At 39.3% G+C, this 26,663-nt stretch overlaps 1 protein-coding gene and 1 long non-coding RNA gene across 4 annotated transcripts in view; one reads left to right on the top strand and one right to left on the bottom strand.

Annotated features, from left to right (window-relative positions):
• Positions 1-26,663, bottom strand: part of galnt18b (UDP-N-acetyl-alpha-D-galactosamine:polypeptide N-acetylgalactosaminyltransferase 18b) — a 40,358-nt gene that overhangs the window by 5,192 nt on the left and 8,503 nt on the right. The window contains exons 2-7 of one of the 2 annotated variants that reach the window (XM_077712393.1): positions 16,670-16,865; positions 15,440-15,606; positions 11,063-11,246; positions 10,535-10,732; positions 9,658-9,772; positions 1,464-1,649 (exon numbers count right to left, since the gene is read on the bottom strand). In XM_077712393.1, the coding sequence (XP_077568519.1) occupies positions 1,464-1,649; positions 9,658-9,772; positions 10,535-10,732; positions 11,063-11,246; positions 15,440-15,606; positions 16,670-16,865 (1,046 nt within the window). The remainder of the gene's footprint in view (positions 1-1,463; positions 1,650-9,657; positions 9,773-10,534; positions 10,733-11,062; positions 11,247-15,439; positions 15,607-16,669; positions 16,866-26,663) is intronic. The other variant, XM_077712394.1, reaches the window with a different exon arrangement.
• Positions 189-24,724, top strand: LOC144193828 (uncharacterized). 2 transcript variants are annotated; one of them, XR_013325775.1, is made up of 4 exons: positions 189-434; positions 3,110-3,224; positions 15,465-15,635; positions 23,360-24,724. It is a non-coding gene; the product is annotated as an uncharacterized LOC144193828 (long non-coding RNA). The 2 variants fall into 2 exon arrangements; XR_013325776.1 differs by having other exon boundaries at positions 23,192-24,724.

Genomic DNA, 26,663 nt, shown 5'->3' with positions numbered 1-26,663 from the left:
AGTTAACACGTTTATTTACTATTTCTTTGTATTTTGCTTGGGTTTATAGTTATTGGTGTTCCCTCATCTTGTTTCTCGTTTCTCTTGAGTGCTGATGATGTTTACAATTCCACCTGTGCTTGTTAGACCCCTCCCAATTTAAGAGTTGGATCCTAACCAATCAGCTTCCATTTGGCCACCTGGGTCTATCCAGGTGTTCCTTGTTGTCTCATCAATTTGTTTGTAGTTTGTTCTCTGCTTTCATTCAGTCTTTGTTAGGTTATTGTTGTTGTGGTGTTCATTTTATACATTCCATCCCCTTAAATACTGTATGTGTGGCTTTTCAATTTAGTTTGATCTCTCACTCTCATTAGTTTCAGTTTTTTTTTGTGGGTAGTTTGTCATCATCATCATTTGAAATTGTCAAGATTGGTGGAGAGAAAAATACGTTAAAGGTAACAAAAAATGTAAAAGTGAACTTGTGACTTTCTGGAACACATTTTCATTAACATACAAATGAACGAATCAATGTTATGGGTGCATTTTAGGGAAAGCCCTTTTTATGTTCCAGATAACTGCCTGAGTGTACCAAGCGAGGTCCAGAAAGGTGACCTTGGATGAGTTTAGTGGAGAAGAAATTTATTACCTTTTGGATGAGCTAGAATAGAGACCTGATATGGTTGAATGGAAGTTATTACTCTGTATTTTATATTTTAATAACTTTAGGAGCATAGTGTAAGCAGCATGCCTGAAGACAACAGTTGTTGTTTGCTCACTTACTATGAATGTTAATACCTCGCATGTGACGGAGGTAAAAAATGAACCAACTTTGATAGATATTCTATTTTTGTGCGGTGTGGATAATTTAGCCAATATATGCAAAATGGCTCATTCAAAGTGGGCAATTTGCACTGACGTAATTGTGAACACTTTCCCGTCATTCACCGCCAAGTCAAGCAACTTTTCTCATTCCATGGAACTGTAGAGCTTTCAAAACTCACATAAAGGCAACTTTGTCCATCACATTTTGACTTACTCAACAGACTAGATTTATTTACCATTGAATTTTATAGCTTAATGTGTGATTTTTCTGACTTTCAGGTACTGATACTGGGTTTCTCTGCAGGATTAGAGCAAGTTTAGTCCTAAATTTTGTATAGCTAAAATAAACAATTGTTTGTATGATATATCACATCATTGGAAGGGAAAATTGAAAAAGAAAAATTACACAAGCTCTACATACCATTAGCAAAATGATGCCTGTGACAGGATGGCAACAAATTACAATTTGTGAATGAAATTCCTAAATAATACTTGACAAGAAGATACCACCAGGCGTACTCAAAAATAACAACAATAGATGATCGTTCCTCATAAAACAACCTTTAGACCGTATAAAACATATTGTATGTGACAATTTAAAATATATTTGACTACTTTATTACCCTGAGGGGTATCAGACCCTTGTAGAGACACTCACTCACCTCTTGAGGAATGTTCCAGGCCATGTAAACATGACTCTTGAACTCATCCATCCACACTTCAGCTACTCTAAGTGCATTGCGTCGTACGTGAGCCGTCAGATCCTCCGTGTAAGGTTTATGAGCACGCTCTATGTGGGCGATGCGGGCACAGGGCAGGACCTCCACGCTGCCGCCACACTGCCACACCTGGCAACAAAGACACAGGAAGAAAAAAGAAATAAAGAACAGAAATTTTGAAAGAAAACTGCAATGCCAGGCTCACTGCAAAACAAAAAAAATCAGTGGCAGTAATTTATTATTGTAACAAAAAAGGCTATTTTGTCCGTGTAGAAAAAAAATCCAATTAATTATGCTTCAATTTGCTGGTGCTTTGCCATTTTCCATGTGTGAGAGCTTCAGAGGAGCCTCTTTATAGTGAGTGGAGAGCGCCTCTGTTTACAGGCAATCTTTTTTTTGTCACCATGCTTGCATTTTGTGGCCTCAGCTGTCAGAGGACAGGCTCCTAGATGCTAAATATTCTAAACATAGAGGACAGTCCATGTTGACTAAAATCCAATGACACTGAACTGTGACATAATGAAGAGTGACTGGAGGTTTGGTACTGTTTGCCTTTGTGTCTTGACACTCAACCAATAGTGACTACTGACTGATAAGAATGTATTTTTAAAAGGAAGGGATGAAAATGTACGTTCACATTTGTCGCAGTGTACCAGATTGTGTTTATGATGATACTAACAGCGTGATTCCTCTAAATAATGGTGCAGTAAGGGAAATATTTATTTGATTCATTCATTTGAATAGTCACTATTACTTCTGAGGGGTCCATTAGCCAACGATAACCAGATTTTTCCAAGTTTTTTTATGGTTGAAGTTAAGTTGCATACTGTATGTGATTGCGGCACTTACGTCAGAATTTCAATGTGTGCGTGCGCTGCGTGTAGCGGAATCATTTAAAGCTTTCATATTGCGCAGTCTTGTAATCAGCTCTGCGGGGACAATTGCTACTGTTTCAAAACCCAATCATGAAATGTGCTTTTTTTAGATTATAATTCAGTTTTTTTAATAGTATCTCCTCATTGCGGCTGGTAATTTGTTGTGCTTATAGTGAAAATGTGAGAAAGCTTTCAGTCGACAGCCCAAATTGCTTCTGAATCCAAGAGAGCAAACTGCAATGTCACAAACAATATCTTTCACATTTATATTTCATGGAAGACATAATGAAAAAAATAAAATATTTTTACGCTCAAACTTTCACTCTTAAGGTCAGATTTTTGGGAATTTTAAGGGGATAAAATGCCATACTTGGATCAAACTCATTCACACACATTTTACAGGCGACTGAGGTTCATTCAAAAGGACAAACTTTTTAAAGCTTAGCTTACAGTGAGATCAATAAGCAAACTTGGAAAGTTGCTATTTTGCTCTCATTTTACAGAAAAAACGAGAACTACTCAATATGTTACTTATATAATATATATTATAACCATGCAGAATTGCTTGAAATCTGTGTTTAATGCTAAAAAAAATCCCGAGTGATGTTCTCAATGTCTTTACACAGACTGCACACTGTTATCTGCTAGTTTTCAAGTTTTAGCTCATTGCAGATAAATAAGATGCAATTTCAAATCGACTTTCTATCTTGACAGGCCGAAAAGTGCTTTGTAGCATTGGCTCGTTCCCCCAAAACCGGGGAAGCGCGAGTTCATCCATCAGTCATGCCATGAGTCATCGTTGGAAGCCCGAGGTGGAGAAGTGGCTGAGGTAGGCTGCATTTTACAGATAAACATCGTGTGTGTGACGTATCATTTAATGACATAGTACTTCTTTCCAACTTTTTCTTTCCAAGTACACACCAAATTTGTTCATGACTTTAAAAAAACATCATTTGAATTGAAAGTTTTAAGTCACACTATTGGTTTTTGCATTTTATAATCAATTACAATTAAAGCCCAAATTTGATCAGGTCGGTGTAAACTCTTTATTTGAACTCCACTACAAAATGTTCAAGTACTTTGCATGTAACCCTGAAAGAGGCCCAATTTGAAACCATAAATAGCCCCTTCATATTCAAAGAAACATTTCAATGAACATGCAATGGAATTTAGTACTTTAGAAATGTCATTTTCCAGTTCTTGTACTGAAGGATTCTTTTTTTCAACTCTCTGCACCCAATCTCCCATCCTTCAAAGCACCAAGACATGTTCTCTCCCAAAAAGGCCCCAAAAATATTTCCCACTGCAATCATTTTGCATTTTCTCAGCCCGCTATGATAAATCTTCACATCAAAGCACATGCAAGGTAATGCTGTGCCTCCCCTGCTGCCCAGAGCAGTACAAATAATTGGCATCGACTGTCTGCTATCAGAGCATTTACCAGCCACTCCACTATTTTTTTCACATCACTCCGCCATCTTTTAACAATGTTTTTGCACAAAAGGAATGCTTTTACGTCGAGTAGTATGAGTTAACCTCAAGTCTCCCTAATAAATGATTAGGTGTCCCTGCATTTAAAGTCCCATTGTCACATTTTTTTACACAATAATGTTGTCAAGGAGTGTTAAAAAAAATCAGATTTCAAGACTCACACAAATGCATAACTACTAAAATTGGATAATAAGACATTTTTTGTATGTTTGTTTCTGCATAGTTAAAACTGATTTCCAAAAAGGTTATACGACTTAATGGAAAGCAGTAGTTGAGACTCGTTGTTGTTGTCGTGTGATGAGTTGGAATGTAAAAGTGAAAGTAGGTCAGGGAGTATATATATTTTTTACATTTTTACAGAGTAAAAATCCATGAAAGTGGGACTTGTAAGGGTATGGAACATTTTTGTCTAATTTGCATTGGTCCAATATTAATGCTTCCCTGTGCGTGCATTTTGTTATGTAATCTATGTGTTCAGTTGTATAATCTAAAGAAAAGGAATAAGGATAATGCATACATTTTTTTTTGTTTATAATCCTTGTGGACCCACATCATCCATATTATTAACTACTATGCAATCTGGGCATACGCATACACAGACGTGCTGAGAGGAATGCAGCTGTATCTTACCAGTCTGGTTTGTTATGAGCCACGCTTCACTGCTTAACAGCGTGGTCTTCTTGCATAAAAATATTTTTTTTCTTTTGGAACATGTGAGCACTGGGAAAGATAAATTCTAGTGACGGATGCTGCTGCAGGATGCTGAAGGTGGGTCGCGTTGCAGAATCTTTATAGGTCTTATGCATTGGTGCAGTGCTAAAGAGACTTTGAAGTGAATCCAAATATCACACGCGTCTTGATCAATCAGGTGGACTTTTTTCCTTTTTTAGCTATATAGTTACCATTTTTTTGTCTAACTGTGCTACCTATTGTTGATTTTTGTTGTTTGTCTGCTCATCTTTGGTTGAGTGAGTAAATCTGAAATGAGTAAAGATTACAGGCTAGGTTATGCGTAAACTAGACATGAGAGAATGAATCAAAATGACTAGCTTAGGAGTAGAAAACAACATTTGAGCTGCACATCAGATGAGTTCTGAACACTGTGAGAGGACAAAGTCACAACACGTCATGTAGGTCATTGTGCACAACGGTGTGATCAAACCAGGCGTCCATGAAATTTGGAGTGTGCCCATTTTCAGCTTCTGGTGGATAAAGACAAGGAGGAGCAGTCAAAGGCAATTTGCAGATTGGGATGGAGGATATTCAAATCCATATTTTTAAATATTGAGCAGGACCATGTGCTCTTTGGGAGGGGATACTATACTTTACCTACAGCAATACAACAATGCAACGTGGAGTGGGTTTTAAAATAAAGCCTAATGTGGCCGTAGTGTCAACATTTGAGGAGCGACTTGAATATCTAGCACAGCGATACTTAATCAGTGCTGCAGACGATGCAGGAACCGAAGCTGAGCTTTTCAGTTGAAAAATGACAATGATCTAAAGTTCTAAACCCAGCTGCCTCTTCATAAAATGAAAAATATGTTTGGGCTCCTAATATACGTGGTCTAAGCAGAAAATGTATTTTACCACTCAACTCTGAGCCCATCGACTGTAAATAAAACTGAAAGGAGTTTGGACATTCATAACCCTTTCACTTTGATCAATTCGCTTTGAGTTACTGGAAGAAATACAAATGAAGCCCGTTGGCCCCATCTTTATTCCAAACATTGGCACGACAGTCACGGCGCAGATGAGACAAAACAAAATGCAACAAAACCTGTCGTGGAGTAATAGGGCATATCAAATCTGGGAAATGGTGTTTGGTGGGAAGGGAAGCATGATATATGTATTTCCTTCCCTGTCTCATTTGTCTGCAGCATCTTTTCTCGAGCTAAGCCGTGTTTGATTCGACTACAATCCCCACTGTGAATGTTTCGTAATAGACCATTTATTTTCCTGACAGAAATAAACCAATCCATTTGAAATGGGTTGAATGCCTATCACTATCATGTCACCCAGTTAATTGTAGAAAGGAAATGAATACTGTATTATGAAGTATTCAATAAGTGGCAGTTTTAGGACCCCCCGCCCCCTTTTGTACTGATGCCGTACTCAAGTTGACGCCGCTGTGGCCGAAGCAGCCCAACATCCACATTTCATCCGGAGAAAACCTTGACAGAATTAATTATGTGTTTGAAGACAGTCAACGAATACATTAAACGTGTATAATCAAAGCACCTATGAACTATAGTTAGCTCCCCTACACCAGGATGATTTCCACACTCATTACGCTTGTAATTTGAAGCATGGGGTGCTTTTCTTGCATAGGGAACCATCCAGATTTTATTTGAAGCAATATGTCCAAAGACTTATATGGAAGATAAAATAACTTTGCGGCACAGCAAGCATAGCTTTACCAAGATTTCACTGCAGGAAGCTTGTTTGATTATGTCACGGATACTGGACGCAAGATAAAGTTGGAGAGGAAATCTCACTAAACAAACATTGCTGCTCTGCTGTCCCCGCCGTCAGTGGTTTCTCTGCGGGGATTCCACCATGAGGTTTTAGTCTTCTCTCAGTACTACTCAATAACCCCAGCAGGTGCGTTGAAAAGCGGCAGCTCTGCCTTTCACCAACGGCGGCGCATTGCTGAGGGCACGCCGCCTTGAAGTATGTCGCTCAATGACAATAACCCTTTCAAGGCGAGTGACAACTTTTGGACAACAACCCTTTATACACTTATTTATAGCTATGACTATATTTTCGTTTTTTATTGACTAACATTGTTATAAAGCGGCACGGTGCAAAAGCGGTTTGCACGTCTGCCTCACAGTTCTGAGATCAAGGGCTGTATGGAGTTTGTAAGTTCGCTGTATGCCTGTGTGGGTTTTCCCTGGGCAATCCAGTTTCCTCCCACATTATAGAAAAAATGGATGGTAGGCTGGTGAATGCTCATCTTTCGTTGTCATTGACATTGCCAAAGGGGTTGGATGTTTAATGCCGTGAATGGCAGCCATTGAGTGCCCTATACCAGGGTAATAATAGCTACACATGTGCACTGTTAGAAAGCTATTGTAGACTCGTTGTGTTTGTTATTCTAGTTGCAGCTGTTTTCATGTCCTGTCTGTATTTTGCACCAAAATGAGTCAACCAACATTGTACACTATTCAATTCATGAATTCATTTTGAAATGCACAATGGCGAGAGTAACAGCATGCTTGATATCAAATGGCACTTTTGAGTCACATTAACAAACACCCAAACAGTGCTTTAAATTATACCACACAGTATTATGCTGTAATTAATATTCATGATTTTCATGAATATTGTTGTAGTTTGTTTTTGTGTTTACTCCCAACTATCCTCATTGTTAGTACACATTTCCAGGGAATAATTGAAACTAGTGATGATGGCTGCTTAGTTCTGGGCATGCAGCAATCGGCACTACTTTAGTATTCAGTGTAGTAAAACGGTATGGATGTTGAGTGCTTCAAAAGTACAGATGAGAGGTTGGTTAGCAATTTTGGTATCGGAGCCTAGTTGATGGAAGAAGTTCTCCCAATTTTTATGTTTGTTTGCAGTGGGATTCAAACCCGAAATCCCCAAGTGAACCGAGCCCCACAGGCAATTCAATTCAATCAATAAAGTGGTGTAAAAAGCCAAACCTATCCTGGCGTAATAAAGTGAAAAAGACCCGATATTTCCAGAATTAGGCTCAAGAGACTATGATGGCATTTACATTTAGATTAAATTAAATGGTACAGCATGGGAATATAAAGATTGTCTCTTGCATAACTCCTTAATCCAATTGCTTTTAGTAATATCATCATATCTATCATCTTTCCCTTTCTTTAAAGATAAGAGGGAAAAAATTAATAGCTTTCAGTTCTGTGCAACGTCTTTATAAAATGATGCAAAATTTAACCGTGTTATAATTACCACTCGTGTAGAATCGGCTCATTTAAATAAAAAAAAGAAATTGGTGCGACAACAATAGGCAAGTTTCTTTGGTTGAGGGCATTTACCAACTTCCCCTCTCTCGAGGCAGTCACATATAATAAACAATTGTGTCAGTGTAGCTCGTTAGACTGCAGTGACTGATTGACAACAGACACCACGGGTAAAATTTCCCTTTCATTTTACCCAGGACGCCACTTTCAAGCCTCTGCCAAAGCCTGTAGCTGTCGGCCTAGTTTGTCTCTGCGGATCCTTCGGCTGCCAGTCATGCTCGCGGCTGCTGTGAAGGCATATCCGGCACGCGGCAGATATGTCAGCCTCCGTAGGCTCTGAATTTTTCCAATCCATAGCTGAAGCGTCAGCCTGGAGGCAGGCAAAGGGTCGGTCTCAAACAGCGCAAGTAAACAGCGTGCCATTTGAATCTAAGGGACAATGTCATTCCTAGAAAAAAAAACACTCAGCACGAGCCTTGTCTCTTCTGGCCATCTTTGTCACGAGTGACCTATCTTTCATTCAGCATCCTCTTATAAAAGCCAGTGCAGTGCTGTTAGAGTTTAACAGGAGAAGAATATCATTTTGCCAGCTTCCAAATGTTTTTTTTGGTGCGTGCACAGCAAAAACATGTCATGTTCAATTCTCTCCAACTCTGGAGAAGATCCTCTTACAGGGCATTTGTACTTTTTTTTTTTTTTTAGCATTAGTACATTTTCACTCGCAGTACAGTAAATAGGAAATTCCACACAAATTGAAAATAAATTCAAGTAACCCCTGATTCTTGTTAAAAACACTGTCACATTACTCACTGGAAAAAGACTAATGACTAAAATGTTTTGTCATTACAAGGATCCAAGCCCAAATTTACTGGCATTCTGAGCTCTGTTAAGAAACAATTGATGAACTCCATCACAATTTGTTGCAATGTGTTTTGTGATTGTGTGCCAAATGTGCGCAGAGCAGCAGTTTGTTGAAATGAAAAGAGTTGTTATGGTTATCAACTTGTTCTGAATTGGATCACATTATCATCTTTAGAAGATGAATTCAACAGCCATACTTTACAACGTTCATAGGGTTGGTCTTTTACCTTGGAAAGTGGGTTTTTCTGATAGGAAAAAGGAAACATCAGCAATAATAAACAGCAACAACAAGGTTTAGGTCACGCCTCGATAAATTGGTGCTTGAATTATTTGTAGAAATAGTAGAAACCTAGATAACTGCACGATTCTACTTTTGCAACCAAACAATCTTAGTTTATTGTTGAATCACCTCTTGGAAACACTTTTTTAATCAAGTTATTTTGGTCACATTAAAGGTTGTGGCAAAAGTTTTGAAATGTTTCTAATTCAAAAACTTTGCATGTTAAACAGGGGTCTGTGGTCTTTTTACGGAAAGTGTTGTTCACTTTGCATTACAACGGGATCAGTTATCATTCATCTTTTGAACCTTTCTTTTTGGCCCATAAACCACTTGCAAGATGCATGACCAAAATTGGCACGCTCACTATAATAAAAGCCAAGATGCTATGGAGGAAAAGCTGAAAAATATAAATGAATTCCAGATATGGTGATTAAGGCAAAACCAATTATGTGTGATGCTATGTAGTAATAGTGGCAGTCGCAAGTACAAACCGCAGTACTTAACCTCAGTGTGTCCGTCTTGATCGATATTTCTTAAGAGACTGCGGGTCCGGAAAGTGAATATAGTGAGTTCTGGGGTGACCTTGTTCCACAAACACCCATTAGCTTTGGTAATTTTGCCCATATTTCACGGATGAACAATGGTCCATAGCCACACAAGGTGACAGCATTACTCACCCTAATGCCCAGCTCTACATTTTCTCCCCCGTACACCTCCATGCCTTCATCTAGTAGTCCGATTTCCTCAAAGTACAGCCTGTCCACCACGAAGCAGCCAATCAGTGCTGGGCTCCTAATAGATGCAAGGGCATACAGGTCATTTATTTTGTCTTGCGCAGTAACCCAACGGACAAAACAAAACAAAAGCAGGATGCAGCCTTGGAGATGATGATGGAAACATTTGTGCAATGGATAAATAATAAATGCTGAGGTTGGGAAGCACAAAGTAGCTCATTTGTTTCCCCACTCTTACTGGAAGACAGTATACTGCTTGCAGATACATACAAGCTGTAACTATTGTTTTCCAACATTAAGTAACTATTTGGCTGCCAATGAAAAAGTGGAATAGAGGAGAAAAATACATTAGTACATTAGTAACGGAATAAAATTCCGGAATGATCACCATTTAGGTGCCATTGACAGTGCTAGACATTGAATCCATTTTGACTAACAGCGATCTGGGCAATTATAATGGATTGGACGACTGTTACCATTAATGGCAGCCAATTAATTAATGATAAAAATGGAGGTAGTTTACTCTTGCTTTCAGAAGGACAATTTGTGACTGATCAATGCTATCCCTCCTATTCACAATGGAATGGACGTCTATCGTCGACTATGGAAGTCAATCTGTTCAAAATGAAATGAATGTTCTCCCACTGGCGGTTGCTAGTTGGTAGTTGTCCTGGGAATAAAGGCTTAGCGGTTCTATTCCAGGTGATGATTATTTTGCCGTAAATGGCAGTCAGCAAGTTAAAGTACTATATGTATACAGTAGCTACAGCAAAAATGAACACGAAGCCCGTGAATTTATTAGCAGGTGACGATGACTTACTGAATGGGAGCAGTTTTGTTTGCTTGGTGCCACCAGGACTTGGGAGGATTGAGGTAGCGACACCACAGCTCCCAGTCAAAGCCCTGGGCAGACAGTGGGTACTCCTCGATCTCAAATGTGTCGTACTTGATGTTATCAAAAGAAGGGGAGATGATGCGAGTTCTGTCCTCTTTAATTCTCTGAAGAATGGGTTCAGCCCTTGAAATGAGACAAGAAAGTGAGCTCATAATTGGAGCATTTACTAGCTTCTTCTCATCACCCTCATTATCATGCTGGAGCTTATGAGAGGGCATGGAGATGAATTCATTTAATCGCACATCTGATGGACTAATGGGCAACTGCCCTCATGTAATTTTGGGCAAAGATGCTAAATACTAACAACAGATGGAAACCACATTTATAAATGTGCTGTTGACTCGAATACAAATGATAACTGCAGTGTTTGTGCTCAGACACATTAAGCCAAGGCCAGGAAGTCATTACTATGTATATGCAGTGATTCCAATTAGAAACCCACAAGAGACTCACCAGCCGATGTTGAACTCCACGTGGGCATCGAAGAGGGCAACAACCGGAGCGGTGGCGGCCCTCCAGCCGCTCACCCTGGACCGGATCAGGCCTTCCTGCTTGGAATGCCGCACCATCTTGATGAATCCCGGCCGTTCACTGTTGGTCTCTGACACAAAATCCTGCAGCTTCTGCTTCAGCTCTTCTGAAATGAGTGCACGTACATTTTTCAGTATCTATGAAAGCTCCTGGAGATGACGAATGAAGTCAAGCGAAAAGTGTTGGTGAATAAACTTCCACCCACGTTCTCCTCCGGTGGGCATCATTTTATTGGAAAAAATCCAGCACTGTGTGGTTATGTGGCTGAGGCTTCTGCAAATGTGAACTCTGCTGGTATGGGTGAGGATTTACAGAACTGAAGGTGGATAGCTTCATTACTACTGTAGCTATATGTCAATATATACTGTACATAATGTCACGGGGCCTGACACTGATTTAAAGGAATCTAAAATTGTATTTATAACTTATTATAACCAACTGTGATTGACAATAAACAAATCTTACCCCTTCTTTTCGGAAAGTTTTTATGGATTGTACCAGCAGACAAAATATTTGAAATATTTATTGCATCTGTATTTGTTACTTGCAGCCATATCTTTAGGTTGTTAACTTAAACAGCAACTGGTAACGACTACAGAGCATGAGCCGCGAGCAGTTGCATTCAAAGAAAAAAATGGCATTCTTTCAATTAATAACAAAATAAAGTAGCACCTCTGATATGAATTTATAAATTGCTGGACACGACCCGTGTCAATTTTCAATAGACAGTGGCCAATAACGGCACTATTTTGGAAACCTTTGGTATAAAATGTTGGAGAGGTAAACAAATAAACGCAATAGGTGAAAGAGCTCCGAATGCCATTTAAAAATGCTATTTTCTACTTTAGAGCCAAATGGCTCATCCGCCCAACAAGGATGTCGTTATCCAGCAATGTGGATCCGGCACCACATGCCCATGAAATGCGCTAATGGTTCCCCTCGGCAAGCTTCCTCTCGTTGGCAAGACTCAGTAAAGCTATTAGGGCGAGGCACTCACTCAAATAGTTTACGTTTCAAAAGGACCAAGCTAAAACGAACCGGAATGGCACCGAGTGGAACGCAAACATCCAAAAGCCCAATGCAACTTTTATTAATGAATGGACCATTGACTTGTTTTATGTCTGAATTTCGCATGGAACAGAACTACAATTATTCATTCGCACCAGTGCGGAAATAGAATTCTGTCCCGCTAATCAATTCAGACCTACTGAAGGTGTTCTATTTGTGTGGGACTCAAAAATAAGAATGATGGCGTAGTATGTGTCACAACAACTCATATTAAGGAAGAGTTCATTAAAGCCGGAGTGACTAATGGCCACCGGCCATCCATCTTTCACTAATGATAAACTAGTGTCACTGTGATGGAAAGCAATGGGCTGAGCAGGAGCAACAGGCACTTGCATTCATGCGCTAAATCCAATAATGCATTTTAGATGGAACAATGTTGAGCAATAACAATGTGACATTGTTCGAGCTGTCTGAGTGCTGTCGCACTACATCTATAATACAGCAGCACAGTTTAAGGTTTCTTGTTTTTAGAGTAGGTGAAGAGAATCACAAATGTTGTTCCACTGACATCTAACAACAGAGCATTTGTACAGTAGTAAGAATCTATTTCCCCACTATTGTTTTGTTGCCCTTATCTGTTGAACAGTGTCTCCGATCAAAGGTTTCTTTTCACGCTGAAGTCCCTCGTAACAACAGCAGAATAATAAAACACAAGGTGACAAAAATGTACTTAATGTACTTTTGAGTTTCCAACATAAATTTGCATTGAGTTGAGTATTGCTGACACACCCTATAGAACAGGGTTCACCAACTGTGGTCCTCGAGGGCACATAACCAGTTTATTTTCCGTGTCTTCCTCCTCCAACAAATCAGAATCAAATAATCAACTCATCAGCAAGCTGTCCAGAAGCCTGATAACGAGCCTGATTACAGACATGGTAAACAGACTGGATAGGTGCCCTCCAGGATCGGAGTTGGTGATCCCTGCTGTGGAATAAGATTATATTAATTACCAATATTATAAGTGTTACAAGTGGTTAGAGCCTCGGGCTCACAGTTCTAGGGTCGAGGATTCGATCCCAGGTGGGTTTTCAATGTGTGGAGTTTGCCTGTTTTCTCTGGGCTTGCACCTGGTTTTCTCCCATGTTCCAAAAACATGCACAGTAGGCTATTTGAACACTCTAAATTGGCCCGAGCTATGATTGGTTGTCCGTTTCATTGTGCCCTGCGATTGGCTGGCCACCAATTCAGGGTCTCCCCCGTCTTGTCCGGGAAGTCAGCTGGGATAGGCTCTGGCACCCCCGTGACTATTGCGAGGACCAATGGAATAAACAAAAAAGAATATTATATTTCAGAAACTTTCAAGGTGAGCGGTCATAACCCTTCTGATATATTGAAAAGTAATCTTAGTAACTGACTTAATTTAAATCCATTAAATAAGGTTAAAAAAAGAGTGACATTTATTTCATGGACAGATTGGGGAAGGTCTGTTTTTTCTTCTGTTCGTCATTACCCTGAAATTGGCGGTCTGATCGCATTTGAGAGGATGACACGATTGCTTCAGTAGAATTAATAGCATTTGTGTCTTAAATCTTGTGATAGGTTAAAAGTCTGGCACTGACAAGTCTTTTCACGCCACAGTTTGAGAAGTTCTCCAATTAGGGTGGAATGAGCTGGGTGTATTCACCCTTTGCCCACCTCAAACTTCCCCCTTGACGGCTTCATGTTCTTCTGCATGCTAATGTCTGAGGGACGTGAACTGCGACATCGGCAGTTGACAAATGTAATGCGGTGGGTGACTGATAGGCTAGCTGTGACTCATGTGTCGCCTTCCACAATGGCAGCGACTTCGCCAGTCAAAAGGCTAATGACATTTTTGGGAAAGATGCTCCATAGGTGTTGTCATAACAACTACATGAGCGGCGGACAGGGTGGAGTGCCATTGGCGAAATGTCAATCCGTGACTTGGAGAACTGAAGGAGGAAGCTGTTGCGATGCCAATTAAAATCTGATCATGTTTACGGTTTCCGAGCCGAATCTTTTTAAATTTTTTTCTAAGGGTGATAGCTTCAACTATTGGACAATAGAGAGCTTTTGTGAGTGGGATTGTTGTCATCCCAGCATGTTAAGGCAACATAAGACTGATCTACATTCAGCTCCACTACACTACAGGCCAAGCTAAATGTTTTGCATTATTGACTTCGATAAACAAACTTCTCTTAGGGCACGGCACCGTCTTGATAACATCTAATGGCTGTCTAAGTTGGCTTGCATGGAGAGACTTTTAAAACGGTCATCCTACAAAAGAATGACCTTGATGCTGTATTATTAAACCTGTTTACCCGCTTTGTTTAAACTGCAGCCATTGCAGGGATTGCAAAGGAAATTGCCCGAGTCTTTTACAGCTGGTTAAGTTGACATTCTGTGTGCATTGTGTGTCTTGATATGTACCCTATGATTGACTAAAATTTTGCCATTTGCACAATGTCTATTGGGACAGGCTCCGGCTTGCAACAAATATGAATAGGAACAGCAAATGGATGGGTTGGTATTTTATTGACCATTCTTGGCAAAGGGCTTCTTGATTGATGTCTGTTACCTCCTTTGTCTTTGGGTTATGTGAGGCATATTTCCGATTTCTGATAATACATTATGCATTTTTGCAAGAAGTACCATATTTGCAATTTAGTTCCTCAGCTAAAAGAGTCTTAAAAGATCCAATATTACATATGTTAAGCGTGATTATGGTTTGACATATGGGTTAAAATAGGGTAAGTACAAATTCAGCGCATGGGTGTATCGTATGAACTGAACTCCAGGGCAAACATTTGCTGTACAGCTCCGAGTCACAGGGCAATTATCCTAATCACGTCGAGTCAGCCATTAATGAAAACCAGGAAAAAACCTTTTAAATTGACAAAATTACAGAGGCCACGGGAGCAACACTGATTAGCTTGCACAGGTGAAGTCTTTTATGTTTCCCTAAATTACTGCAAACCATTCTCTTTAATCAGTCGTGCACAGTCAATAGCTTAGAAGGTAGACAATGTGAATGTGAACCTCCACTCTGCACATACTATAGCATTCTAAGCCCTATATAAATTGATGATGAACCCTTTATTGCATACTCAGTTGGCTCAGTCAATGAATGAATTATAAAATTTCAAATAAATTAAACAGTAAAGTGTTAATACGGGTAGAACCTGAATATATTTCTGTTTGTATTCATTTTAACTTGATACATTTTGCCTCTATTAAAATGGTATGAATTTATAGTTGTTGGTTGATTACCGTTATTGCTGTTGTCATCCACCAGAATGATTTCCTTGAGAAGATGTGCGGGGGTTCTGCTAATGGCAGAGTGAATGGACCGCAAGATGACAGAAAAAGCTTCGTTGACGAAAATGAACACGACGCTCACTTGCGGGAGGTTTAAAGGATAAGTGATGTTACTGCACCTGCAGAGAACAAGAACACAGTTGGCGAGGTAAGTAACCTTCAAGATGTTGGTAAAAGCAAAACAGAATGCAATCTTCACAACGTTACGTGAGAGAACACCTTTCCACAATTAATGACCAGATGGTTTTGTCTAATGGGGTGTACAGCATTCCGTTTGAAATATTGAAAAAGGAATGTTTGCACAGAGTAATTAATGTTGTCACAGCTCTCTTCCAGCGACAAAGCTATTTATGAACATTGCATGCCACTGCCGCATTAGACAAAATCACATCATCTTGTTCATACCCGGAAACAATCCATTCTGTTTAGTTTAAACATGTCTTTAAGGAATACTTTGGGACAGGCCCAAGATAAATGTATGATTCATAGTACCAACCCAAAACAATTTTCCATTTACGTAGTATATAAAGCTCTTTTAGGGCAAGTGGAAGGAACGGATAGTTGAAAGAGAGTGTCGCAATGTACAGAGGAGAAAACATCCGCAAGAACTTTGAACTGTGCCAAAATTAGCACCAGGGCCTTGTAGGCTTCCGTAACCTTGGTAACATCACCATAAAAAGAAGTCATGGGCAAAAATTACCTCAGTCTAATTTTTTATTTATTTTTGCTGTGTAACTAGGGGTGAACTGAATGAAACTAGAAAATCCACATGTTACTTAATGCAAAGTATTTATATTATGTTGTCTGATAAATGGTAAAAGATGACACTATGTTTTCAGAACATATTCCTCAATTTGGGTTCGATCCTGTATTGGTCATTACCCAATCACGAGGCTCAGAAAGACATAGAACAATTTAAACCTGTATACTATTTAGAATACATGGAGAAAACCCGGCAAAAAGAAAATAGACGTAATAATGTTTTTAAGCAAATCTGTCTAAAAAAACCTGTCTAAAAATCACTTACAATTATAAAGCCTTGTTTTTGTTCCATTCTCTGTTGTGGGTAAAATTGAAAAGAAAGCTGTTTCCATTTCACAGGGATTTTATATGTACACAGCGAAGTACTTTCGGCTTTGCTTTGATGTGAAAATGCTGAACCATTTTCCAGCTGCTTCTTACCCAATCGGCCTTAGATCCGCTATAGGCCTGTCTAATGGCAGACGGTCGCTGAGGTAGCTGTTGTAGCCGTAGTACTGGAACATCTTTAGCGCCACTCGACGATTGTCGGCATTCAGCTCCTGACCCCAGTGAGCGAATAGAGACGAGTCTGAAAACGACATGTCGGTCTGCTCCTCTTCTCCTCGGCCCGGAGCCTCTGAGACACAAAAAGATAAATACTCTCAAGGATTATCTGGACCAGGGAGTTCAATATGTCAATCGCGATCTAACAGTCGATTGCTAAGATACTATTGTACTATACTAATACTCACATTGCAGGACGTGCGATACTTTTGTTTTATGTTTTTATTTTTTGAACATGCAAGTTGGTTCTTTTAATGAGGGCATCAGACTCCGTGTGGAATTGACAGGCTTGCTTAAAATGCACCACCTGTGACAGCTGCTCATGAAGTGATACATTGATCTTGGACACTTAAAACGTGTGGTGAAATTTATGCTTAAATTCAGAACCCTTTGGTGTTGATGGGATGTGCTCAGCTGTCTCCCTTTTCATTTCAGTGCAAAGGTTTGTAAAACAAACAAAGACAGAGCTACCTTGAATTAGTCTTTTTAATTTTTTTGTAGTCAGAATCACTTTAAAATAACACATTTTTTAGGTAATGTTAAATTTGCCATTAGTTCCTCCCGACAACTTGTTTACATTCGGTGCTTTCGGGTTCTTACATCGAGACTAATGTGGAGGACCCAAGTATAGTACGCGTATCTCATTCAAATATTGTCTTAGTGAGATAGTCAATCGATTACATCCTAAAATGAACTAGAGTCTTTAGAGGACCACAAGAGCTAACCACTGTTCTCTTAAAATCACTGCATTAGACGAACAGGAGGCAGACGTTTAGCGGCAGCACGCATTTTGAGTGACAAAAACAAATATGCTCACGGCCCATGGCGAAAGGCGCAATCTCCATAAAACATCGGCAGCATGTGCTCAAGATTCTACGCTGCCACCAAGAGCTTTCTAACTGCACGTCAGAGGTGTTTAACAGTCAAAACGCTCACCTCGCAGCAAACAGGTTGGAATGCCAATAAAAAATGCACACTTATTGTGAATTCCACAGGTCGCTCATCTATTTGCGGCATTCTTTTTTCCCTTTCACTACGTGTTGGGACAATACGGCAGCAATGTCAACATACACGACACGTGTGAATATTTAAGCACTTGAACAGTTTGGTTCAGTAAACCCTGGACAGGTTGCCAACAAAGCAAAGGCATGAAAAGGAAGTTTATGGAATAATAAAGAGCACAAGCAGGAGGCCCTTATATCTCCTCAAAAATTAAATTAAAAAGAATATTAAAGTGACACTAGTTTAAATGGTAGAAAAGAGAAATGGGGAGAAGCTTATTGAAGATAATGGTATATTTTCTTCAGTGCACGTCCTGATAAGGAAGAAATAAAAGGAAAAGTCGCATTGGTATCATCTGTTAATCCCCGTGGCTTATTGAGTCCATAAAGGAGCAGTTTTATGACAGTGCTTTAACAGCCGGCAATACTGCTGACAGATTGAGGTTATGCAGAGGAATAATTCACCGCCTGACACAACTAATAAACACCTTTTAACTGCAGGTGAAAACATTTTTTTTGCTTGCTTTTGTCTTAATCTTCTTAAAACCGAGAGCATCGTTTAAGACTACACAAGTAATGTAAATTTGACTTTTACACAAAAAGAAAGGCTGAGAAACGCTCACTGACTTTCATTGAAATATGATAGAATTCAACATTAAACAAATACATGACTTCAGGTCCAATTAGCAGACGGAATTTGAATTTAAAATCATTTAAAAATGGGCCGCATGGTGACATGTGGTTACCATTTAGTGCAGGCATGAAAGGTTTCCAATGTGAACATTGGTTCGCATAATAAGATTTCATCACATGATATTCGCTCTGCTCTTTGTGATGTGATGAAAGTAGAACCCAGAAGAACTACCAGACTGAAAAGTCAAATGCACATGCACTTCCTGAAATGCACATTGATTCTTACACTACCGCTGCTGCATGCTAACAACAAAGTGGAAAAGGATGTGAAGAGATAAAAAGATCTCAGGATCAAGTTGACATCAGACAGACATTTTGAACAAATCTGCTCTAACAGTCCACACACAAGCAGGCATTTCACAATTTATCTTTAGCTATGGTGTCATCCCGCATACAGAGAACAGCCATCAGAGACTTTACCGCTGTCACAATATTCAATTCAATTTTCCCGAGGATGGCGACTAATAGTTAGGACAAGACCTTCATGTAAACTACAGTGTGATTTGATCATTCTTCTGAATCACACTCTGATATGTCTTTCTTTCTGGGGAAAACATAGCAGTACAAAAGAGACCAAGTGTTTAAAAGAACATGTGAAACTCAGGCGAAAATCCACCGCAAATACATCTCTTGCAGAGGAATATAGTGCTTCACATCTTGACTGTGTTTTTTGCACAGAGCTTTTTGGGACCATAGGGAGGTGTTGTAAAACTTTTACAATGGCATGGCATCCAACACAAAGATTTACCCGTATTACAAAAACAGTGCGATAGATTTGTCCATTTCAGTCAATAAAATTCCACAACATGTGGCGTTTGGTCAACCGCTGGGTAGGTGCTCTGCAGGTAGGGACAGGGACGGGGTGGGGGGACACATATTCCCTCATTAGGATGCATCAGAGGCTGGCACATCACACTGACATTTTCCTTTTCAAAGAAGAGAGGTTGTGCGCTGCTTTGTCTTTCCCTTTGTTTATTCCCAAGAGGGGTTATGCAGAGGCAGAATTTAGTAGGGGGGTCATGTTTACTTGCGGCATCCTTTGTCATCGCTACCCCCTTTTTGCAACTCTCCTCATTAAACACAGAAATCGCTCTTGCCCTTCAGAAAAAAGAAGAGAAAGGTTCGCTGTGTGTTTTCATCTTAGGGAGAAAAATTCCCTTTTTTCTCAAAACTCTTTGTCATTAGTGCGAGCAAAGAGTCGGCGACCAGCCACCATGTATTTTCCCCCTTTGGCAAGAATAAGAGCTATTACACAGATAGGCGCTGTTGACGGAATATATTCCTTTCTTCTGATCTACTCGGCATTCTTTCTGTGCGTTCTTCTGAAAAACAGTGTATATACTAGACTATATCGCACTTAAAGAGTACTTGTGGAAGGCCTTTTCAAATTCCATTTCATCATTTCCAGATGGCCATTTTCAATGAATCATGCCATTTGTGTGCTTATTTATGGTAAGGTTGTCAACACTTTTTTCCTGGAGTTCCATTTTCTGAAAAATCCAAGCATGCAAGGGACTACTTGAAATCCCTACCTTATCATTTTTTAAACAAAAGTTAACAAATAGGGGAAAAAAATACATTTTCAAAAAAAATATGATATTTGACGCAGTTTTGTACAAAGGTTTTTTTTTATAAGTTTTCATGTTTTGACATTGTTTAGGTAACTAGCTCAGTCTAGTGTTTAAGGGTCAAAGTGCAACAAAATGTTTGATGAATTTTGACTTTTTATGCGGGCCATGTTTAATGATATTTTCATAATTTGCTGTGGCCATGAGGCTTTTTGGCCATAGTTGGAAAGCCTTGGCTTGGGTTATATGGTGGGTGTGTCAGAAGACTTGATGAAATGATTCATAACAATAACTCATCCATTAATACTGACAACGAAAAACATTCAATCCTTTACGACTGGGAAAAGTTACTAAATGAGTATAAGAACTGGGGAAGATGGATGAAGATGGCTTGTCCCCGCCATGGGCAGTGAATGAGTAAAGACATATTATCGTTCTCCGTTTCAATCTTGACTGGGGCCTTTTCTATGAATTATATATAAACAATATAAAAGGAATGGAAGGACTATAAGAGAGTGTTTTTCTTTTTTGTCCCCAAAGAGAATACCGAAGTATAAATCAAATGGAATGACCAGTATGTGCAGGCAAGGCCACAATTTTAATAAAAAAAAGAAAACTGTGCTTTTAAAGGAGCAACCCTTTATGGTGCCAAAGGCTTTAGGGAATATTTCAGAGCTTAAATGCAGAGTATCACAAATTCAAATCTCCTGGGAATCATGAAGACACCATTTTTTATGGGGGCAGGACCAGTTCTTAATAAAGTGGAGTGTGAGCGAGAGTCTTTTCAAACATCCACATGGGATATAAATCACAAATATATTTCAGAGTGGAGACAGAAGATGATGTTGCTTGTGAAGCCAGTAATGTGAAAAGTCCATTCACTCATCTTTCTCAGCCAATACTTGGCAGTTATATTGTTCGATATGATAAGCATTTTTCCCCCCTCATCATTTCTTAATATCCGAAGAAGAATATTTACCACAAGTGAATGGAATTTAGGATTTTAATGCTGAATTTTTTTGGCACAGATTAACAGGCTAAGATTAACACTAATTTAACAATTTGAATATCCACCAGCTATAGTTCTGTATGACCTGATTCCTTCCTTCCCTTTTGGAAAGGCAGTTTGTGTTTGCTCCAGTTTACTTGTCATTTAAAAGCTGATGATGGCAAAATAATGTGCCGTGTTTGGCTCTCACTTCTTTCTTCCAGGGTATCCTTATTATTAGTTTGCCCTTGATTTTGTTGAGGAGACTTTTAATGAGTCCTTTGAGGCTTTTGTCCATTTTGTCAAATAACATTGTTTGAATCCATGCTATCAAATAGCAGGATCTTTTTTTTTGTTCAACAAAACAAAAACCAGAGGACGTTAAACGTGAGGTATTGTGATATTTAAGTGCCTGCACATCATTTGCGATAAGAGCCCCTTTTTTCCCCCCTGAATGGCGAGCTGGTTGCAACCGGTTGACTTTTTTTCTTTGAATTGTTTTCCGCCTTTGATTGAAGGTGTACGGATCAATACGCGCAATTGTGCAGTGATTGGCTGGAGAGGAAATGTTGGCGGAGGTGTTGAAGTTAAATGCTAGTTGTTTGAAGAATGAACATATTGGCTCAACATAATTAACTAAAATAAATGCAGTGGGTGAAGAAAAATGGGTCAAATACGATGTCTGGGGAAAATAAGCTATGTTCCCTTGTAAAGCAGGTTAGTTTGACCGTACAGTTTATGTACCAGCCATTGTAAACTCAGTACATCTCATCTCATTTTCTGAACCGCTTTATCCTCATTAGGGTTGGAGTGGGTGCTGGAGCCAATCCCAGCAGAGGGGGGGGGGGGGGCAGCCGATTGCAAGACACAAGGAAACAGATAACCATGGATACTCACAACCATACCTAGGGGCAATTTAGAGTATCTAATCAGCCTACCATGCATGTTTTTTGGATTGTAGGAGAAAAACCCACACAGGCCCGGGGAAAACATAAAAACTCCTCCCAGGTGGACATGACCTGGACCTTGAACCCAGGACCCCATAGCTGTGATTCCGATGCCCTAACTGCTCGCTCCACTGGGCCACCTGTAAACTCAATGCATATGTCTTAATTGCAAACCATTTAGTCGCAATAGCATCCCTTTCTAGGTAATATTGATTTTCACTCATTAGCTTCGGCCCGAAACGTCCATTTTACTTACAGCGCTTACACACAAAGAATATTACCATGTAACACATAGCCTTCCCTAGCCAGTTCTAGTCTTTCCTGCCCACATTTCCATGTCTGTCAGTGTCAATACCCCCGTTGAGTTAATATATTTGCACTCAGTGTGCTGTCATACTCTACCCTTTACTGTCCTCCCCTTTGATGTCTATCACAAGTCTTGACACAAAATGACTTAAAATGTAATGCATGTCTTTTGCTTTCATTGACTGCAAATAAGTTAAGTCTGAGTGTTTTGGGTCCGTGCCTTTTTGTGTGTACTCCTCGACATCCTTTTAAGTGTCGCCTTCTCTTTCCCAAAACATCTCTCTTTCTAATGGTGAAACAATACAATGTATAATTAGCGACAAAGCCTCAGCTGTGTTGCAAAATTGGGAAGCGCAAAGTGCTTATCGCCGCAGAGCAGACGATAGCGCACGCCTGTCGACTTTAACTTTCCTTCTCTTTGAAAAAGCGGCCAGTCGGACTGAAAAGCGTTTCTGGCGAGTAGCTGCCCTTACTAAAATACTTCCAAAATGTTGCCTCACAGCTGGACACGCCATGTTTTGTCAGGAAAGTGGCAATGCTTGTATAGTGCAGCGTTAGAAAAACAGCAGACAAATTGCCAGGGGGTAATATTGTTATTTTATTATGTTCAAGAGAAAATTCCGGCTATGACTTTTAGCAACGCGAAGTAGCAGCGCTGTGATGTGATCACTCCAGCATAACGCGAAGGAGTCACAAGCAATAATAGCTTTTACTACTTGGTTTGCTGCCTAATCGGCGTGAAGTACCTCCTAATGCCAAGGATGGATAAATAGTTTGGAAAAATAGGGAAATAAGGAAATAAATTGCTTTAAGAAAATTAAAACAAAACAAAAACGGTTTAATAACTGCAACTCAAGCATTGAGCAGGTATTTTTTGTTTTTCTCCAATCAACTAGCAGAGACATCCCCGAGCAAATACCGGCCCAGTTCTTCGGGGAGATTTTGTAATGACTTCGCTCCAGCACTGTATCACCTTGTTGAAATGGATGGAATCTATTTTTATGCTAAGCATTTGCATTCTGGAGGAATTTGTGAATATTTGATGGCTCCGGCTGTCTCAACAGGAGGAGCCACAGACAGCTGGAAGATGCTGGCAAAGTGCTTCAGGCATCAAAAGCTCTTTCCTGTGCCACCTAAATCTGTTGTGTGCTGGTAATACCTCTCATTTCAACCAGTCGGGGACTAAGGACGAGGACAAATATTTGAGTTCATGTCAGTCTAATACGTTTTGGAATGAAAACCAAAAAAAATGGCTATTCATTAGGGTAGTTTATGTTCGTCATTAACAGTTTTCCCACAGTGAGCATTGAAAAATGTGTCCCATTTTCCCCCTAGCTTAAAGAATTTGAGCCTAATTTACTGCAAATGGCTATTTAGGAGGAATTTTCTAGCAGGTAGTTCCCATGGCAACTGGATGCACACATTCTTCAAACAAAAAGTAGTGAGCTAAAGTGCCAAAAATACAGGAAGCAAAAATGAATGAGTGATCTTCACATGATGTAGCACACACACACCAGAAATTCAAGTGGTTGTTACTCTAGCTTGCGTCATCTGGAATACAGAAAGGTCCAGCAGGTGACAGCTACAACGTAATAAAGGAAAAGGCTGGATAACAGGTTGACGCTAAACTTTTCAGATTAAAGGATTTCTCCCGGCTTCCTTGCCATGTTGTAACATCTTTACACTCGGAGGCACATTATTGTTAATAAGATTCAAAGGCTGTGCAATAATCAATACAACAGTTTCACACATTCAACTTTCAAAGATTAATTATAATAATAGTTCATTAGTATACTTTGTGTGAAGTGAAATTTCAGGTCACAACCTCTTGAAGCTCATTAAGAATATGCCAAAAGAGTGCAGAGCAATGATCAGGAAAAAAAGGGAGGCCACTTTGAAGTACTTTGAATATAAAGCACGTTTTCACATCCCATTTCACTTGATTCTCAAGGCTGCTCCCAGTTCAAATGGATTGAAGGCCTATTACTGTCAATGGCAGCCAATAAGGTAATGTTGGCATTGAAAATTATTTTTCTTGCCAAGGGAAAAAGAAGACAAACACTTAAAGGAACATACCAGAACAGCTCGTGCACAACATTTAATGATAAGGCAGAGTTTTAAAAATACCATTTTGGCATAAGTGTGTGTGTAAAAGCAAGGCAAGTTCAGTGAGAGGAATTTAAAGCAAAATTCACATTTGCATGTCTATACCTACATCTCGGCTTCCTTGCAGAAAAGGACGTTTTATGGCCGACGGTGATTTGGGAAATAAAAAGTAGGCCTGGAGGGCTGTAATCGTTAGCGTGGGCGAGGACAGATCACACACTATTGAACTCTATATGAACTTTTAATCACTTTTTTGCGCCAGTAATATTATCCTTTCAGATGGTGCAAATAAAAAAAAATCTATGGCATGTTATTTTGATGGAATCTTGTCAAAGATAAATGTCTTCATCAATCCATAACTATTGACATTTTTGTAACGGTTTGCCTCTGCATAGTTGAAACTGAAAACATAGTGGACCGAGGAGGAAGTAAGTTTCCGAAGAACATGATTCCAGGGAGATTTTCTCAACCCAGTTCAAACCGAGGCCAGAATCACCATAACACGACGTAAGGGATTGAGGGCGATATATCATCTTGGGTTACGCTGAATGGTAAATAGCTTACATTAACGCCTTTTGACTCTTCAAGCAGGCATAACCAATGAAAAACTAATAATTTAGCATCTGAAAATATTAAAAACATTGTTCTTTTTTAAAATGTTTTGATCCAAACAACGGAATACAATCAAAACAACGGAATAGGCTATTTATTGGCTGCTCCACTTCTTTGAATGTGCTCACCACTTGATCGGATGGCAAAAAAAGAGGCTTACATTATGCTGGAGCAATTTCCCACACAGCATGTATTAACCATGAACAAAATATTGAATTTCCAGGAAAAAACAACAACTAAACAGCAATGAAAGTAAAAAGGGATGAAAAGCCGACCTTCCGCTACATCACTTCCAGTCACTGACTGTGTTCCGCAAAAAAAGCTTTTGAAGGAAGCGTAAAGATCGAACTGATCATTTTCCCAGCATCCATATCAATGTTTACTTGCGGACTTGCAAGGCCGTGCTTGGGTGCACTTTCGCTTTTATCGCGTTCACTGATGAATTCATAACGAGGCAAGGGTGGAAGCGTGCACTTGGGTAGAAAATCTCAATTATAAGTAGCTTTGATGAATATTGTTTCTCGGGACACAGTAAATCATTTCTGCCCTGTCTGGCCTCACCTTCTAATCCAACCCCCACCAGCCCACCTCGGCGATAACTCCACATCTGGAAGTGCTGAGTCATTAAAAGTGAAGGATGCACGTATAAAAATGACTCACGTTAAAACCCACTGACTTAGACTGGAGGTATATATGATGAGAGGAGAAGGTGCAATTTGACTTTTAATTCCTTAAATATTGTGGGTTAAAAAGAATCAAAGCAGTTGCTAAGCAGGTTACCTCATTAGATCAATTATGCTTAAGGAATTAATTTAACGGTCTGACAGCTTCATACATCGACTGCCTACTATTGATTCATCAGGTCTGCTCAGCTTGTATAGAAAACCCAAGAAGGCTGCAAGAGTCTTTCTTTTAAATAGAAGTAAAAGTCAAAATCACATCAAATGTGAACATGTTCCTGACATAATGGCATTCTACGCTTCCTACACAATAAATCCAAGACACAGAACTCATTAAAAGTAGAATTCAAAATGATAAAAGAGAACATCATCCATTGTCAGTCCTGTTTTTCCTGTCAATTAATCTGCTATCCGCAACCCCTCACATTTTGTTTTTATTAAAATTTTTTATTTTATTTCTGAGACACGATGATTTGGAATAAAATGCAAAAGCTATGCGCCAGGGATAAAAGAAAAAGGTGGTTGGATTTAACTGGCAACGCAGAGTTAATGAGCCTCTGTGTATGAGCTTGTTTGTGTTTAGTGGTCTGCTTTCTTTTACTCTGTTAGTTCATTATATTTGTCAATATCACATAGCATTTCTTGTCATATTTTCACTTCTATTTTGTGTCTTTAAACCCTTTTGCCCAGTAAAGTTTTTTTTAAGGATTGAATTACATTTCCTATAGGACAGGGGTCTAAAACGTACAAACTAAGGGGCCAATGTTGGCCATTGGGACTATATTTCGCAGCAAAATTTGACATCCAATTGTAGTACTAGTGTTGCCCACAATGTCCAACAAAAAATATAATTAATTAATATAAGCATTAATTTTGGTGGAACAAAAATCAGTTCTTTAGATAGTAATGAAAAAAATAGAGAAAGAGTCATGGGTAATACAAAATTAATATTTCTAAATAAAATAGAAAC

The sequence above is a fragment of the Stigmatopora nigra genome, chromosome 3 (assembly GCF_051989575.1).
Source record: "Stigmatopora nigra isolate UIUO_SnigA chromosome 3, RoL_Snig_1.1, whole genome shotgun sequence".
Classification (NCBI taxonomy): Eukaryota; Metazoa; Chordata; class Actinopteri; order Syngnathiformes; family Syngnathidae; genus Stigmatopora; species Stigmatopora nigra.
Note: the sequence above shows the minus strand (reverse complement) of the source record. Positions and strands in the feature narration are given on the sequence as shown.